General features: G+C 52.3%; 6 protein-coding genes across 6 annotated transcripts; 3 read left to right on the top strand and 3 right to left on the bottom strand.

Annotated features, from left to right (window-relative positions):
- Positions 1-987: 987 nt before the first annotated feature.
- J7T55_010482 (cytochrome p450) lies at positions 988-2,677 on the top strand (the record flags this gene model as incomplete). Its single annotated transcript, XM_053145030.1, has 2 exons — positions 988-1,240; positions 1,350-2,677. 2 exons carry the CDS (start codon positions 988-990, stop codon positions 2,675-2,677), a joined length of 1,581 nt encoding a protein of 526 aa, XP_052992329.1.
- Positions 2,678-3,523: 846 nt separating this feature from the next.
- On the top strand, positions 3,524-4,156 carry J7T55_010481 (uncharacterized protein; the record flags this gene model as incomplete). Its single annotated transcript, XM_053145029.1, has 2 exons — positions 3,524-3,786; positions 3,889-4,156. The coding sequence occupies 2 exons, from the start codon at positions 3,524-3,526 to the stop codon at positions 4,154-4,156; spliced, it is 531 nt and encodes a 176-aa protein (XP_052992328.1).
- Positions 4,157-4,954: 798 nt separating this feature from the next.
- On the bottom strand, positions 4,955-6,664 carry J7T55_010480 (uncharacterized protein; the record flags this gene model as incomplete). Its single annotated transcript, XM_053145028.1, has 1 exon — positions 4,955-6,664. The coding sequence occupies one exon, from the start codon at positions 6,662-6,664 to the stop codon at positions 4,955-4,957; it is 1,710 nt and encodes a 569-aa protein (XP_052992327.1).
- Positions 6,665-7,540: 876 nt separating this feature from the next.
- J7T55_010479 (uncharacterized protein) lies at positions 7,541-8,812 on the bottom strand (the record flags this gene model as incomplete). Its single annotated transcript, XM_053145027.1, has 1 exon — positions 7,541-8,812. One exon carries the CDS (start codon positions 8,810-8,812, stop codon positions 7,541-7,543), a length of 1,272 nt encoding a protein of 423 aa, XP_052992326.1.
- Positions 8,813-10,428: 1,616 nt separating this feature from the next.
- Positions 10,429-12,786, top strand: J7T55_010478 (uncharacterized protein; the record flags this gene model as incomplete). The annotated part of the gene is made up of 1 exon (XM_053145026.1): positions 10,429-12,786. One exon carries the CDS (start codon positions 10,429-10,431, stop codon positions 12,784-12,786), a length of 2,358 nt encoding a protein of 785 aa, XP_052992325.1.
- A 387-nt stretch (positions 12,787-13,173) lies between these two features.
- Positions 13,174-16,252, bottom strand: J7T55_010477 (uncharacterized protein; the record flags this gene model as incomplete). The annotated part of the gene is made up of 5 exons (XM_053145025.1): positions 13,174-13,435; positions 13,491-14,038; positions 14,199-14,517; positions 14,649-15,754; positions 15,809-16,252. The coding sequence occupies 5 exons, from the start codon at positions 16,250-16,252 to the stop codon at positions 13,174-13,176; spliced, it is 2,679 nt and encodes an 892-aa protein (XP_052992324.1).
- Positions 16,253-17,710: the final 1,458 nt, after the last annotated feature.

Below are 17,710 nucleotides of genomic sequence, written 5' to 3'. Positions count from 1 at the left end.
ATCGTGCTTTGTCTGTCGGTGCGCCGCGGGAATGTGCAGTTATGCAAGCCGCAGAGATTCAGCTATCGCTAGCTGGTTGGTTGACGAGCACTTGGGAGGCACAATTACCCTTACCCAGTGCACACGTTGTCCGACCTGAGCGTTCTGTGTGACGTATACGTGTTGTGTGATTTGCTGGCTAGGACTCGGCTTCGGAGCTGCGCGGGCTGGGGTTACTTTGGCTGAACTGGGGCTTGGTTCGCGGCACCGTTCCTTGGCGTGTTTGTGCTCTCGATCTTGTCTTGCAGCAACTAGTGTAGTCTGGGAACATGGAGGCCGTCAATCGAGACTGCCACGCTTCAAACGCGTATTGTTCAAGAGCCGGAGAAAAAAGAGGTCAAGTCGGAATGTTTAGTATTCTTTTTCACTTGTCCCGGAGGCTCCGAAGACGTTACTTTTCTGTCTACCCAGTCTCCTCGGTGGTGGGTGACTTCCAGCATTGATCAGATGTCAATGAATCCCACCTCGGAGACGTTTCGATCCCAGATACGTCTTCCGTGCGTCCGTGGCTTGACCCTAACTTCTCTTCGAGCTTCAGGGATAGGGCATTGGATGGCGCCCACCCTTGTCACTACCCTTCTCCTCCTCAAACACTAACCAAGCGTTTGGCATGGGTCGGTCTGAATATTCCGCCGCCCCTCCGCTCCTTCATGCTGCGACACGAGTTCCTGGCCGACTTCTCGCCGCCTCCGGAAGGACAACAGACACTTGCAACAGCTCCGTGCCTCGACATAGGCCTCATTATAAGTTGAACAGCACCCCGTCCCTGGTCTAATCGTGAATTGGATGATCAGAACCACTACTAAGGTCTATTGATCAACTGCACCGCATCCCAGGCGTCCCCCACAGCCACAGACTGCGATTGCTTTTGCCTCTGCATTCTGCAACACATAAATTACAAGCCCACCTGCTGTCCCTCCTCTTGGGCTGGCCGCAGCGACTGCCATCATGGCGCACCTCTCTGTTGTCGCAGCACTACTGCTCAGCGTGTCCTACGTCGTATTTCGAGTGCTCAACTACGTTGTTGAAGCTCGAGGGCGGGCGACGAAAGCCCGCGAACTCGGCTGCAAGGAACCGCCGTTTGAGAAGACTTATTTGCCGTTTGGAATAGACAAGGTTAGGACCGCCTTGAAGGTCGAGAAGACGAAATTGTTTCCAGAATGGGTGAAGGAGCGATCAGACGCAATAGGCGCCACGACTTGTAAGTTCAGAACGGATGAATCATCTATCCGCTTTTGCGGGCCTCAAGCGGGACAATGATTGCTCACTCTAAAGCGCCTTAATGGGTACTGACGTTTCATGCCGTATAGGGAAGCTGTCCGTCCTTGGGCAGACCAATATCATGACGACGGACCCAAAGAACATCCAGACAATACTGGCGACCAACTTTGGGACGTTTGACCTGGGACCACAGAGAGCAGGCATGTTCTGGCCAATGTTGGGCAATGGCATATTTACTCAAAGTGCCAAGGAATGGAAACACTCCCGTGAGCTTATGCGGCCGCAATTCACTCGGGACCAAGTCGGCGACCTGGAGCTCGAGGAACAGCACTTGCAAAACATGATGAGCGCGCTGCATGACAGATTACAACCTGACGGCTGGACAAACCTGGTCGACCTGCAGGTCCTGTTTTTCCGTCTCACACTCGACTCTGCTACTGAGTTCCTGCTTGGCGAATCCGCGGATTCCCAACTGCAGAATATCCCGGGGTACAGCAAGAAGCTCAACTCTGCAGAGGATATCCACAACATCGACTTCGCCTTCCACTTCGACAGGGGCCAAGCCGGACTTGCCACGCGCGCTCACTTCGGACCGCTGTATTGGGCCTACAGCCCGGCGCCTTTCCGCGAGTCGATCAGGCAATGCAACATGTTCATGGACCACTACGTCAAGCGGGCACTGAACAAGGAGCTGCGCGAGAAGAGTGCCGAGCAGGGAGGCAAGCCAAAATATGTCTTCCTGGATGCGCTGGCCGAGCAGACGCAGGACCCGATCGAGCTGCGCTCGCAGCTGATGCACATCCTGCTGGCGGGCCGCGACACTACGGCCTCGATGCTGGGATGGCTGTTCCACCTGCTAGCGCGCGACCCGGCCCGTTACAAGAAGCTGCGCGACGTCGTCATCGAAGAGTTTGGCACCTTCTCCCGCCCCAAGGAGATCACCTTTGCCCGCCTCAAGAGCTGCCAGTACCTGCAGCAGTGTAACAACGAGACCCTGCGCCTGTACCCGGTCGTCCCCATCAACAGCCGCTGGGCCTACAAGGACACGGTGCTGCCGACCGGCGGCGGGCCCAACGGCACCGACCCGGTCTTTGTGCCCAAGAACACAGCCGTTGACTACTCGGTCTACGTCATGCAGCGCCGCAAGGACATCTGGGGCCCGGACGCCGACGAGTTCAGGCCGGAGCGCTGGGAGGGCCGCAAGGTTGGCTGGGAGTTCCTGCCGTTCAACGGCGGCCCGAGGATCTGCCTCGGCCAGCAGTTCGCCCTGACTGAGTCCAGCTACGTGACCGTGCGGCTGCTTCAGCGGTTCGACGCGATTGAGAACCTCGACAAGGACCCTGTGACCCAAAACCTTACGCTCACGACTTGCAGCGGGAATGGTGTCAAGGTACGGATGCATGCGGCCGCCGAGTGATAAGTCCTCTGAGGTTGAGGTGAGCGATGAGCGATATTGAGGCGGTTGGGTGTTCACGTAGAGCATTGTTCTGGGCCGGCGTTCGGTGGGGTGTTCATATGTCTCCCTCAGAGTCTATAGGTAAACGGCGTTGTAAGGAACACGCTTGTAGTTTTGTAACTGAATCCATCTCTACTTTCGGGTATGTAAGCGACTTTTAGTGCAGTAATCGATGTTTGCAGTCTCGGGCCGGGTGTAGACGGAACTAAGTTCTGACTGTGTTCTGTTCTATTCTTAGTCTTTACTGCAACTCCATCTCTCAATGGCGAGCAACCTATACGCCGATTCCACTCTCGTGACGTGTAACGTGAGATACCAACACGCGTTGTCGGATCGCGAGGAAATAAGTTTTGCCGCAAATGTGTAGAAAACACCGTTCATGGCCTATGACAATCCTCCGTAGTGGAACATTACTCGAGGCTTCTCCTGATTATGGCGTGACGTCGTGGTGGGTATGGATAGACGATGGGCAATTCCTGGTCCACTTTCAATCAGATACGGCCTTTCCTCGGGCCTCATTCGACGCGAGAGGAACGCATAAAAGTCATAGATATGAATATAAAGCCAGTGTGTTTCCAGTAGGAGAACAAAGGGGACCACGCAGGTAGCTCAAGTCCAGCCCGTCCGTTGAGCACTAGTTATCACTACGTCACGACTCGTGGACTACGCCAACGTGATTTCAACAAGGCGCAAAAAATCCAACCTTCCTAGTCTGAATCGAACAGAAGGTCTCTTACACCAGAGGGCTACAGAAAATCAACCTCGTGCACACGCGAAGCTTCCAGAGGAACAGATCAGCCCCTGACAATGCCACTCCCCGAGTTCTTAACAAACACGCCCCTCCACCCGTCATTTGACCGGGACATCCGTGACACACACCTGATCTACGACTACGACGCCCAGGATGTGAACGGAAACCCCGAGAAGTGGCGGTACGAGATGTGGTTCTTCTCCGAGGACAAAATCAACTACGCCATTCATGGCGGACCCATGGCGGGCAGGATCAACTACCAGACGTGCCAGTACCAGTGCATCCGCCCAGGCGAGCTTTGGCAATGCTCGTGGCTAGAGTATGTCCACCCTGTGTCTGATTTAATCAGTCTACTTATGTCCAGGACCAATGCACAATATATGCCTTCGCGTGTGAGACTAACCTGTGAACTTCTTGACAGAGAAACTGGCACGGTATGCTCGCTGGTATACGACATCCCGAAGAAGAAGATCTCAACCCTGATATCCTTCTCAAAAGGCCACTGGGAGCATCCCCAGGAAGCACATGGCGACAAGCGGAAGCCGGAGGATTTTGAGCGCTGGAGGGGTCTTGCGAAACTAGGCCACCAAGCAGAAAGGTTTATGTTGTCTGAGCAAGCAGACATCAAGGAAATTTTTAAGGGTGCGGGAAGTCTGGTGCCTATAGATCGGGACGTTGTCACCATATGAGTTTGGTTTGTCACATAGATTTAAGTAGCCTTTATATTGGCGTTCTCAGGTATCAATTTCAAGACAGAAGGGATAATCTCCTGTGGGATAACCCTGTGGGATAATCTTCTGTAGAATAACCTCCGCTGGGATATAGCCTCCTGTGGGATAAGAGTGGCTTACCGAGAACATTGTGAAACTTGTAAATATAGACGAGGCTCATTAGCTAGTGCCGGCGGTGAGTGAGCTTGTGACATACTGATGCGGATGCCCGCCCTCAGCAGTATTTCTTGTTTTTGTTCTAGTCCCAATTACGCGGCTGTTCTTTCGATATTGAAAACTAGCAAATCGGTAAAACCGGGAGATCTGCATCCGACAATGTAGATTGAACGAGTCCCAATTCACATATACATACGAGACCGCTTCCGACCTTGGATTACAAGCCTTGATGAACTTCGAAACAAGATAAGTGAGAATCAAGTGTTCCCGTTAGAAGCCCAGTAAAATAAAGAATACATATTTCTACAAATAGATTTTGGTGTTTGCAGAGTCAAGTATCCACTCCTCTGGGATGGTAATTTCTGCTTTGATCTAAAGCGAGGTCCTGATGACATTTCTTCAGTCTCTTCACTTCGCAACGCAAGGCACTGATGTGTAGAACTGTAGTTTACTTCTAACTGGTCACGATAGTATCCGAACTAATTGAGAACATCTCACTGCGCTGCTTGTAGCTTTCTGATGTGGGTCGAGGTGTCAAAACGCTGACAGCCTTTGAATGGATGTGTTATTGTGTTATAAGTGTGGCTCGCGTAGGTATACTTAGACATCATCTCGCCTTATCGCATAAGATGAACCAGGTGCTTGTTGTCTACAAACACCGGCATTTAGGAAGTCCTCGAGCCAGTCATCCCATCCTTTGCCGATTTTCCCCGGGTCATTCATAGTCAAACAAAGAATGACTAGATCTTCTGCGTCCCAGTGGACTTGGAACTTGGCCAAGGCCAGTTCCGTTCCACCGATGCTTCCGAAGCCATGCCCGATGAAGGGACCACGCTGGCTATGGCCGATCTCTCTCATCACAAGTAGGGCCGGGCATTCAAATGTCGCAAACCAGCCAAACGCGTGCCCTCTTACCTCTATGACCCAGTCGCCTGGTCTCGTCCAGCTAGGCAGATAGACATCACGGTCTTCATTCCCCGGTGGGGTCCATATCGAGTACTCCGGGCGACTGCGATCAAGGTGTTCACTCAAGACACACCAGCCGGCTGCATACCTCGAGCTCGACAACAATGGAGCCTCAAGCCGCGTTTCTGCCTCTCTGGAAATTACCTCCTCCGGGTTGCTACGACGAGCTTTGAGCGCGTCGGACACACCACGTGACCAGTAATTGAGACCTAGATTGCCCGTGGTGAGGAAAGAAATGTCCTGAAGACAGATATCTTCCTTCGAAACCTCCTCAAGCTCCACAAGCGCACTAATAAAGTCAATAGCGATCCTAAACTCGTCCTGCGTATAGTCCGGTACCATTGCCGTAACGCTGCCCCAAGAGATGATGGAGAGGATCCCGTACACCTTGTCCCGCTTGTCAGCACACTCTAGACAGCTCGCAATGTCCAACAGCCTCCATGTGCTGTAAGCGTGTGCGTAGGCTTTGGTGATCTGGAGGGATTTGAAGACCTTCCCGCTTAGTTGCAGATACTCCAGGAAGGACCACGATAGAAACTGGTGCTGCGGTGCTATTCTCCGAAGAAACCAGAGTCTCGTCAAAAGTCGCCCAATAAATGTGCGAGAGCCTTCCCTTGCGCCGTACGGCATGACAGAGTGAAGGTCTGAAAGCATAAGCCGCACACCATCTTTCGGCAGCGCTTCCATGCCACATAAGAAGCTGACATCTCGAGCGTTATGTAGCTCCTGAAGGATCCATAACCGAGTGAAATATGGTCGCATGGCGAAGCGAGCTGCAGCAAGAAGAAGCCGGCGCGTCGTTGAAGATCTGTGTCCCAGGCGGAATCTCAGGGATAGTTGTCCCTTGCGCCGAAAAATCCACTTCTTTCTTTCTCCCACGGGCAAGAAATGTTTGAGTGTTTGATAGAAGAAGAGGCTGTCATCCGCATGGTCCCCAACACAAGCCAAGACGTGTTCGGCCTGTTTATAGATAGTACCCATCATCAAAACCTGCCTACTCTTTTCTTCGAGGTTCTCCTGGTCGATACAGACAGCATCTACCCAATAGTACTGGCTCTTCCCATGCCAGCGTGCTTGTTTCAGTACAAACTCGCAGTTTGTCCGCACTGTGAAGGGCTTTCCATTGATGAGTATAACAGTGTTGGATTCAGCTTCTCCCCATGTGTAGGAAATGGCGTGATAGGATGGCAGGCTGTCTGCTCGCCATTTTGTGAGCCTGCATGCAATTTGAGTTATCTGTGAATTATTGTTGTCTAGTATTTCAAGAAGTCTGATGTATTTGGCAGGGTCTGGAAGAGGGTCATGCTTGAATGGAAATTTCGGCGATGTGAAGTGATCGCCCATTGTGCAGATTGACGACATAGCTTGCGGGGTGAGTTGAACAGTGTACGAGTAGACACCACAGGTCAGCAACGTGCTGCCTTGGTGTATGTACCAAGCGGGGTCTAGGCGCTTACAGACCACTGGTTGGAATCAACGACACCCACAGTATGAATTTAATCACCGGGATTTATTGCCAGCGTTGATGATAAGTCCCAGAGAGAGAAGCTCATTGAATCGATGAGATGACGCCTGTAGGTAGAGCTCAAGAGAAAGAAGAGGCAACCTGGCTGCCTGAAATGTTCAATTTTGAGTTGAAATCTGTGACCCAGCGCCCAGCCGGAGCATGGGTTCGACATGGTCTGTTCCATTTGCTGTGCATTAGGTGGGTTACACAACATGAACAGGTAAAATGCAGAGTGCATCATATCGATTGATTGTTCACGAGGATTGACATGATTGGGAGCAATGATGTTGCATCACAGTAACCGCCCAAAGCACTAAGAGTGAGAGGGACAGCTCACTAGATTGTGTCAGTCTCGTACACAGTTAGCGATGCAGGTCTTGGAAATGATAGATGCAGCTTGGATAAAATGATACTAACGCCCTGAAACACTGTTTGAAATCAAAAGCTGCATTTTGACTGAACCGGACAAGTAGTCCGTGGCTCCCAAAAAATTCATTACATTATCAAATTGATCCCAGCTTTCCCGTATCCTGGCAGAGGCATCATGCGGTGGTGTGGCTGTGCCCTGTAGTTCCAAGTTAGGCACGGCACAGCCGGCGTTGCGTGCTATCCTTCCTTTTGGAGTGTACCACCGATGATAGTGGGCCATCCAATCCAAGCCAAAGCAACATAAAGGACGTACATCAAAGTCTGTGTCCCATGGTTGGGATAGGTTATGTGGGCCTCGATCCGGGAAAGGTGTGTTCTCCCCAGCATTCCTCCCACTGCTGCCTCAGCAGCTCCTCGCCATCCATGGCATCCAGCCTCCAAGCATCCCAGAAGACGAATCCCCACTCTCGTATCTCAGGAATGTAGTGACCGTACAGATTGATGTAGGTGCCACCCCAAATCAGTGTCCAGCCCAGGGGTGGGCCATCTGGCTCGCCGTCGCCACGGAAGGGCAGGGAGACTCGATCGGCTTCCATCCGGTCCCTCTCAGAGGGGTCGTATTGACGTCGGCGGTGCTGCATCTCGGGACCAAAGACTCCTTCATCGTCGTTGAGGGGTATCCAAGACTTGGTAATGTTCTCCCACATGGTGGAGACAAGAACCTGGTGGTCCTGGATATCGAACAGGACCTTACCCAATAGCGAGAGGCCGCGCAGCGATGTTCCCTCGTAGCACTGTTCGTCGTATTGTATGACATAATTGAGGTCAAGAGTTACTCCATGGGGTAGGAGGGAGTGCGGGTAGACGATAAAATCAGGGTTGTCTGGGTGTAGGTCCTTGCGGATGTCATCGAACACTTTTGCGTACGTCTTCCGTACAAATTCGAGGAAGCATTCAAGTTCCTCGACCTCCCACGGCTCCAAAACACGGAGTAGAGCCAACACGGCGTCTACTTTTGGTTTGTCGGATTTAGTACCTGGGCCAGTGAGTTGACAGAGCAGCTGGTAACGATACGTGGCTCGCGCCAGCCGAGTCCACTCAGTATTTGTCACGGAATCGACATCGGCATTGTTGGGGTCATAACGGATAGGTTCATCGCGAGCTCCTTGACACATGATCTCAAATTGATGAAGTCTCCAGGCCGCGAAATGATTGGCGATGGGTTCCACAGACTGGCGATAGAACGCCAACATGCTAGCAGCGTCGTCTCCAGTCATCTCACCAATTGGCAGGAAATACCTCTGGGAGAAGGGCTCTGAGTATGGGTGTAAGACATGATTGACGACTTGACGCGTGTTTCCTTGTTGGGGTCGACCTCGAGCTCTGGACACGTAGACAGCGTAGGCATTAACAGCGACACTGCCCAGTAGCTTTTCCAGGATCCTACAGAGGAAGAACTTGCGATCAAAGTGGTACTGCTCGTGGTAGGTCGGAGAAGCGCGTACCAGGGCCTTCAACCCAGGGAAGTCAAGAGTCGAAAGCAGATGTCGTCGAACCTCAGGTGGTAGGCCCTCCACGCTGAGGCGCTTGAGGCGAGCCCTCAAGGCTTGTTTCATGGCTGGGAATTGTTTTGATGGCTTAGAGCCTTCAATTGTTGGATTTGAAGTATTATATACCATGATAGCGGCGTTATTGCTGTCAAGCTTTATGGATGGAGGCTGGAACCCGTTGACTGGGCTGTTCTTTCTGGTGCATGGTACAAATTGAACTATCGTCACACGCGTCAGCATGGAGTCAGACGTCGCGTTCGGTCGCATTTCGACACCAGAGAGATCATTTTCAAGTTAGAATGGCATATATTTACCTCCATTGAATTCACAGACAACGCGCATTGCGTCAGTGTCGTGTCTCAGCTTGGGGACCTGGGCAGCAGCGTCAATTAGCAGTTTGGACATGTCTGCATTAATACTCACCAGACACAACACCATCGGCATGCTTGTTGCCTTCAGTGCTTAGATGAGACTGGTGTATGAGGAGATGATGAGAACCTCGTGGGGCAGGTTTCGTTGTCACCCGACTCGAAGGCCATGCTGGGAGGAAGGCTGGATGCTTTGCACCAAACTCATCATTAAATCGTGCGCTTCGGCAGGCAGCACGGGCGGCAGGCAAGTGAGCACGGTCTTCAATTAATTCAATTTGCTAGAGATGTATCCAGGTCTCCAGATCACTTCCCTTAGCAATGGTGGGATGGATGAGGCTCTTTATAGGTGATGTGGTGGGAGCTTTCAGAGTGCACTTGAGCATCATGAGCGCCAAAATGCACTAGGTACCTCAAGTACCTTGTACCCTGCGTCCCTTGCAGACAATGGGTGACTCACAGCATGGGTCATGCCTGAACCATCGCCTAGGCCACTGTCTATGGCAAGTGAAATGCAGCCCCCGCTGTCGTTTGAGCTGCGCGAAGTGCGCCATACAGATTCGCTAGCAATGCCAGTGAGTTACAAATATCCTCTATCTCATCAAGGACTACATCGCGTGCCATCGTCAACCACTACATATATATTTTGAGATTCTTCAAAGTAGCAAAATTGATTCCAAATTGTTGCATTTAAATTGAACGCATACACTTTGTGTTGTATCGATATTTGTGCGTTGCTGTTGTTGTTTGCAAATTTGTATGGCGCACACGGCACAGCTAGAACGACAGGGAGGGGCTGCATTTGGCCTGCCACAGACAGCAGCTGCCCCCACCCCCACCCTCTCCGCTATCATATCTTATCGATAGCTGCACTCTCTCTCTACTTGTGTGCTGTGATGTCAGGCCAAGTCATGTCTGATGTTGCTTCCACAATGCAACAATCAGCAAGTCCTTCCGAACTCGTTGAGCTGCCAGTTCCATTGAATGTGAATGGAGTTCATCAAACAGCGCATTCAGCCATACTTCTAATTAAATTTGAATCTGCTAGTTGAGTGCTTGATGCACTGAAAAACAAAGCTATGAGGTTGAGGGTCGACGTGGTGGGCGACGGCGTGGGGACAGAAAAGGCTCAGGCTGTACCAAATCGACAGCACTAGAAGGCAACTTGCCCAGCTGCCTTTCTATGTATCATCACTCCATCGTCCTCTTTCATTTGAATCTACTGCTACACCATAATTGAAGAAGATCCTCCCACAATCTCAACACCTACCGTTTCGACAGAGATCTCGCCCTGCACCGTCCCCAAGCATCGCCATGGCTCAATCATCCGACGATAAGAAACGGCCGCCGCATGTCCGACACTATCCTCTCGACATTCATTTACCCTTCGAAAACTACGAGCACCGCCGTCTTGTCGCCCGCGACATTCTCGTCAACCGTATCATTTCCAAGTTCCTCTTCCCGGGCAGCAAAGAACTGGCCGAAGCCTACGATGCTCATCGCAGCAAAGAGAATGGCCTCCACAACTTTGCTCCTATCAAGATTCACGACCGAGCTTTGGCAAGGGATCTTGAGCTACTTCGAAAGATGCTCACCACCTGCAGCATCACTGACGATCACTTCGAGCCTCTCTATGCCTTCAAGCACATTAAAGTGGTGTCTCATGGACGTGTACAAGGCGGCCTTACACGCAAAACTTGGCAAATCCCACTGGCACTTGAAGAGGAGGGAAAGGTCCGTGTGACCGTCGGAGAAGAAATACAGGACCTGGTGAGGAGGCACTATCTCGAGACAGACGACGCTTGCCTAAGGCTGTGGCTACAGGCCATCCAGACACCCAGACCGTCCTCATACGATACCCTGCCGAAAGGCCCACGAGAAGAGCAGAGTCACATTGCGTTGGCTCAGAAGCGCAAAAAGCGTGACGCCATACATATTGGAGATGATGGGAAAAAGTGGTACCCAGAAGACACTCAACACCTCGCAGCCCTCCAGGCGCAGCTACAGGCCACGCAACTAACCCCTTTGCATGATGGAGGTGCATCTATTCCCCGGTTGCGACAGCCTCTGCTTTCTTCGAGAGCGGCAAGGATCAAGTACCTGGCCACCAGCACTGATATGAACAGGGATATCCTGTCGCTTCACCACGAACACTTTCGAGACCGCATCATGGATATGGTATACCCGTGGCCCGAGGGGCAGGCACCAAGACGAGTCTTGCATGTCCCCTCATGGAACTGGCGTTTTAAGAAACAGTGGCTTCTGGACATGTCATCGTCGATTCCAGTCGATTTTACGAGTGGGATGACCGGACGGGGACTTGATCGCGACGGGATCTGGTCCACGTCCGCGTGCAGGGATGGCATCGTCGAAAGGGGCAGACAAGCTAGGCGTCCACATCGGCGAGCGACAAGTGAGCCGCCACATGGCATGTTCACCTCCGCCCATCTTCCGCGGTCGTTCAATCACTTGAGGGGCTTTTTGACGTTTCCGCGGATGGGACCCGTTACGATGTACCAGCGCAGCCGTCGAAGAAGCCTAAGCAGAACGCGGATCGCCGAGATGTTTGACTGGAACACCCGTACCAGACAGGACAGTGAACACGAAAAGCATCAGAATAATGCACGGAAGGATATCCAGAATAGTTCTGAGGAATTGTCGTCAGCCCAAGAGTACTCGGCACACTTGTATGCTCTCAGTCATCGTTTAGAAGATAATATGCTCTTCTACGGCATGGATATCGAAACGGTCGAATGGGCGGAGCTCAACAAGATGCTGCACAAAGTCTTTGACGAGAGCAATCGGTGCGAATTTGGGACACATCGGTGCCCAAATTGCGCAGTTCAGCATCTGGCTGACTGTCCAAAGCCATGCGGATTTTGCGGCGCACCAAGCCCTGACAGTACCTACGTTGTAAGTGAGCTTACCTTATCTCGACCGAAAGTGTTCGCCAAATTCATAGATGAAGAACATGGCCAAGAGGCGGGTGAGCATGGGAACTTTCACACGGCACCAAACTGCCCTGTCGCGAAGCACAATAGGTGTAAGTGCGGACCTTTCCCTCAGTATCACGTCGCGGCAAAGTGTGCTGTGCTCTGCTCGCGGGAGTGCGGCAACACGTACCCGCGTGGGCACTTTAAGCACAAGAACGCCATGACCTGCAAGGCGCGCTGCTGCATGTGTGGCATGAAGGGCCACAGCGGCTCGCAGTGCAAGCTGAAACGGTGTCGCTGTGGCGTCGCGCATCTGGGCCAGGACTGCACCTGGAAGGTCGAATGCCACGTCAAAGGCTGCTATAGATTTCTCTGTGGGCTTCACTGTGTGGAATGCGGCATGTCGAGAGAGAAATTAGAAGAGGGGATGAGGTTCGAGGGCCGGAAGTGTCCTGCCTGTCTGGAAAGCACTGGCTTAGCCGATGGTGTGGCCGCTCAGAGTACAGAGGACAGTGAGGGTGAGATTGAAGAGAATTCAAGCACGAGGCCAGTCCACAATGGGAGCCATCGGTCCAGACGAAGAAACTACAGGAAGAAGAGAGGTACCAAGCCTATCGTCAAAGAGGAGGAGGAGGCAGAGCTACCTTGGTACACCCCGCTGCAACCGCGCACCCGACCGATCGTTGTATCTAAGTCGGGCAAGAGGAACGTCTGGAAAGGGCCTGCCAATGTGTCCTAGAGCAAGTGGCGGGTGGTTGAACGGATTCTGTCGGACACAGTGACCGACCAGCTAGAGGCCGTCAGCTGTAGGTAGCTGGCGCATCTCTTGAAAGACGGCCAGGCAACCGAGCGCCCGTCGTTCATCAGGACGGGAGTGAGTGCTCACAGTTGAATCATTACAGTGTTAATTGGCAGGGATTCAAAGGCGCTACTGATTTTTAGAATTATCAAGGGACGGATGGCGTATTGGGAAGAGGTTGTCGGACACCAGGTTTGATCAGGACTACAGCACAAGCAGAGATACCAAGATACCCAATGAAATTCACATTGTATTTAAGCTGTTCAATTCCGACCCAACGTCCTCTTCTACAAAACTTGCTCTTGAGGTCTCATGGTTTCAATGTGTCTAGGATGGAAAGTGACCTTTCTCCGGGCCAAAGTACCCTCTCTCCGGAATTGGCCATATCCCAACACTGCTACCATCAACTCCTGCCGAGCTGACAGTGTTGCCCCACCATTTGAGGCTGACTGGACGGTAGGACACCGCAAAGAACATGACCAGCGCGCTAATGGCAACACCCGCCGTCAACGCGGCCGAGAGAACGTAGTTGTACTTCTCCCACCACGCTAGATGGCGCCGGGGGAGCCAGTACATGAAGATGAAGGATCTAGACAGAATTGTTAGCTCGAACTTGAGGTGAAAAGGACTTGAGATCAACATACAGAATCATGCCCGGCGTCTTATACGACAGATTGGACGGCGCCCAGTGCTGGATACCCTGGATGATAAGAATAGGGTTCAGCCACAAAAGGGACGCCACGAAAGGGAACAGCGATCGGTCGAGCAGCTCGAACGTGCGCGGGCTGAGCTTCGTCCTCAGCCTCTCCTTGACGCCCGGCAGGTAGATGGGGCCGTAGTACTGGGGGACGAGGAAGATGATAGAGACGGCGAAGCCGATGAGGAAGCACCACTTGAAGAGCGGGTACATGGAGTTGAACATGATGTTGGAGCCGAGGACGCCCCACATCAGGCTGTTGGCGTACATGGGCGCGCCGTCGTTGGCGCACGTGAACTTTTGCGGCTGCGACGACGTGCATATCCCCTCGACGTGGTTCATGATGAAGTCCTGCGTGCCCACCGCCACGAAGCACGTTATGATGATGGTGCCGATCTGGCTGCGGAACACGGCGCGCGGCGGGATCTTGCAGTAGTGCGCCATCTTTTGGTCCTGTTTGCCGTTGCTGTGAGCCAGAGGAGCGTCTGATTGCTGCTACATGTGTGTGTATGTTACGCGGTAACGGTATGGTCAGGTTTTGCTAGCCATTATAGCTGTTGGGGGCCACACGAGATGTAATTGACGACATGGTGGAACTCAAACGTGGTGAAGAAGCCGTCCAGAGATCTCAATCAAAGGAAGAAGAGGAACTGACCTGCACATAATTGTCACTGTACCCAGCCAGCGCCCACGATCCCAGTGTCTGTGCGTACAGGTAGGCATTATAGTTACCTGGCAAGACGAAGCCCGTGATGACCTGGATAAGCGAGCCAAGGCCCAGGTTCGTACCTGTGGTTGCGGACAGGAAGGACAATGGCACAGCGAAGATCAAGTTGATGCCGATCACGAGGAACGTCAGCCACACGGGCGTGGCGAGGTCGTAGATCTCAAGGAAGACGATGGAGAGCACGATGGCCAACACCAGAATTAGCAGAAACCACCAGTCCGGGACCTCGGGGTAGCGCGCCATCAGTCTAGAAGTCTGTCAGCACGCTGCTCCGCTGATGTAAAAAAAAGACGGGAGCAATGGACATGGTCATAAATAGGCTCGATCATTTCCCTCGAACTGGCCTAACAAGGAAGGCACGTCCTGCTAGGCACTTACCGGCTGTGGATGTCCATGGCACCCTCATAGTTACCCTTGCCACGCCTTATCCCTGCCCAGAAGTCCTTGTACGCGTTCGAGACGGTCGTCCACTGGTTAAAGGTGATGTAGAGGAAGTAAACCGGGTAGAAGGCGAAGTTGGCGCCAACAGTCAAGATGTATCCAGCAGTATAGAACGGCGGCGAGTACTGCTGGTACTTTTCCGGGTCGAGCCTGTTGTTGGTGATAACCTCTTGGACTTTGTACGCAGTGCCGTTATTGGTGAAGGCTGACGAGGAGTTGATAGGCAGATAGGCGGTGTTGTACATATTGCTGTAGTAAATTCCCAGGATGATGAAGCCGCCCAGAATGGTACTAATGTACATGGTGCAAGTGGCGAAGAAAGGCTGCGCCAGAGCGGCGTAGGAAGACGTCGCCACGTTCCAGTCGAAGGTGGTGATCGGGTTGAAGAGCCCAAGCCCCAGGCTCGAGCCCGTTAAGATGGCCAGCGTGATGTTCTGCGGCGCGATCCAGGTCATCCAGTTGAAAGTGCTCAGCGCTGTGAATAAAAACCCTGGGAACCAGTAGTACAAGAACATGGAGATGGTGCAGATGTAGAAGAATTTGTACCGCGACGCCGTCCAATTCCGCCCAAATGCGGGGATTGTCTCCTTGGGCTCCGTCCTCGTCAGCGCCCTGTTCATAGCTATGGTTGGCAGGATCGTTGGCCAAAGTGCTTTCACAGGGTAGACGCTGAAGCGGCGAAGGTAGCCAGCCAGACCCATACCCATGGTCTGAACGAAGAGTGTCAGCATGAATTGGTAGCCAAAGTTCACAAATTTCTCGCCGTAGAACATTGGCATCTTTTGGACCAGGATCATGGAATAGCTGTTTGTGGTGTAGATCGCGATATTATATGTAATCGTACTGAACATTTGTTCTTTAAAGGTCCAGGGACCGGGGTTGAGCGAGTGACGCGTCCCGAAGACTGTGATGCCCCAATCCGGCAGGGCATACTCAAGAACCTTTGCACAGGGGAAGAGCAGGATTTGGATGACAGCCCCGCCGAGGGAGATAGAAGGGAAGCGAGAATTAAAGAAGGTTGCCATAAATGTTCCGATAACCGCCTGTGGATTCTTGTCAGCTGCAAACATTAATCACGAACTTGCATGTTTGCTCACCCAACCTATACCAAGAAAGTACGCCCTGAACGTCTCGATCGGGATGTCGTCGTTCATCTCGAGCTCTTGCACAGCCCGAACCCCAGGATATGGAGAAGACCAGCGCATCATGGTGGCGTCGATCCTGAGATCGCGGTCGTAGAACTCGCCGTAGAGCTTCCTGCCCTGTAGCAGCCGGGTCATGCGCTCGCGCATATCGGTGGGGAAGTTCCAGTCGTCAGCGTGGAATCGCAGGCTCTCAGTGACAATCTCGACCGCTTCCTCCTCGCTCATGTTGTTGATCTTGTCGAGGATGTACTCGGTCTCGCCATTGGGGGCCAAGGTCTCGAGCATCTCGTGGGGGATCTGGTCCCCCCAGTTCTCGTCCTCGCCCACATGGTGAGGTGCCTTCTCTGGGTCGGCAGTCGAGATGCCCTCATTCGCGGTCTCAACCTTCTCAGCCATGGCGGTGGATGGGTCTCGCGAACCAGTGGAAGAGCAGGTGCTGATCAGACCGTGGCGGACACTTGGTCTCTGGGGGTGGATGGCCTGGGTGACAAACCGTCTTCAATCTCGAAACGATTTGAAAAAGACACCAACCATCGTAGGAGGGGACCGGCACAATTTCAATGTTTGTGGTTGTGACCCCAGTGAATCATGTCCCGCTCCGTATCACTGGATCCTGTGTAGTATTGCCCATCAATTCCCCTTCCATCGTGCCATTGATACCCCAGATCAACGGCTGATTGGGTACCCGAGGGGCGCACTGATAGCCCATGCATCGTCGTGCATGGGCATGGATGGAATGGGGATTCTCACCCGGAGGTAGTATCAGTTCCTCTCAGGGTCCCGCCTGGTACCCCACAATCCAACTGCATTCAGGAACTCCATATCAAATGATCCCCCGGCTATTAGAGCTGTTGGTTTGCGTTGGGTGTTATCGGTCCAGTCTAGACCGAATCATTCTGGTGTGGCTAGGAAACGATCATCCCCGCTCTTGGTCCCTGCATCACGAGGACGTATCCTTCTGGAAAGCCTTCCCCGCTTTATGCTCTGCTGGCCTGAACAATGTAACGTAGTACAGTACTGTGCACATAAAGCACTAGCTCTTGTCGCTTACTACCTGCCTGCAAAACGTGGTGTTCCCAAATTTTTGGCCCAGAACTAAGGATACAGCTCTGTCAAGCACGGATTGGCCATATCATAATATGAGCGTAAGGACGGGTATCCGCTTCCCAGCCACAGTATCTCTGGAATAAGGAAAAGGAAGTAGGAGAAGTACAGGATAACCTCCTATGGGATAACTTCTATGGGAATATCTTCTATAGGATAACCTTTTGGGGGATAATTTTTTTTCAAGATAATCAGCTATAGGATGCTTTCTCGTAGGATAAACTTGAACGGGGATGTAAGCCACAGGGGGCTCTGCAATGACGGGTTGTCATTTTCGAGAGTGTAGCAGTGATGTTCCAACAGGGTATGTGACACAGGGTTACAACCGAACAACTGACGCGTTCCTTTTGACAAACCTCGGGCAAAAATCCCAAGCACATCAAGCTGTTGCCATTCAGCCACCAACGAATGTGCCTTGGGGAGGGGAGGGGCCAGGAATAACGAGAAGAAATAAAAGTGAAAGAGCAACCATTAAGCTAGGGAAAGGCAGATGTGCTTACAGTAGCTATCACGACTGGTTCCTCTGGACTGTCAGCCACTGCGAGGATAGAGGCGGCGTTGTAGATCTGAGTATCCGGGCCTAGAATGACATATCAACACATTAGACTACCCACTGATCTTTGACCAAGGCATCGGACGGCTACTTGACAGGCCGGGAATCGGGCACAAGTTCATTCCTTTAACAAAGCCCGCTCGACATCATGGACGCAAGATCAGAGATACTGTGGATAGAACAGCATCGGAAAGAAG

Source organism: Diaporthe amygdali (genome assembly GCF_026229845.1).
Source record: "Diaporthe amygdali strain CAA958 chromosome Unknown NODE_19_length_847323_cov_64_739301, whole genome shotgun sequence".
NCBI classification, from domain to species: domain Eukaryota; kingdom Fungi; phylum Ascomycota; class Sordariomycetes; order Diaporthales; family Diaporthaceae; genus Diaporthe; species Diaporthe amygdali.
This window is presented reverse-complemented; position numbering and strand designations above follow the sequence as displayed.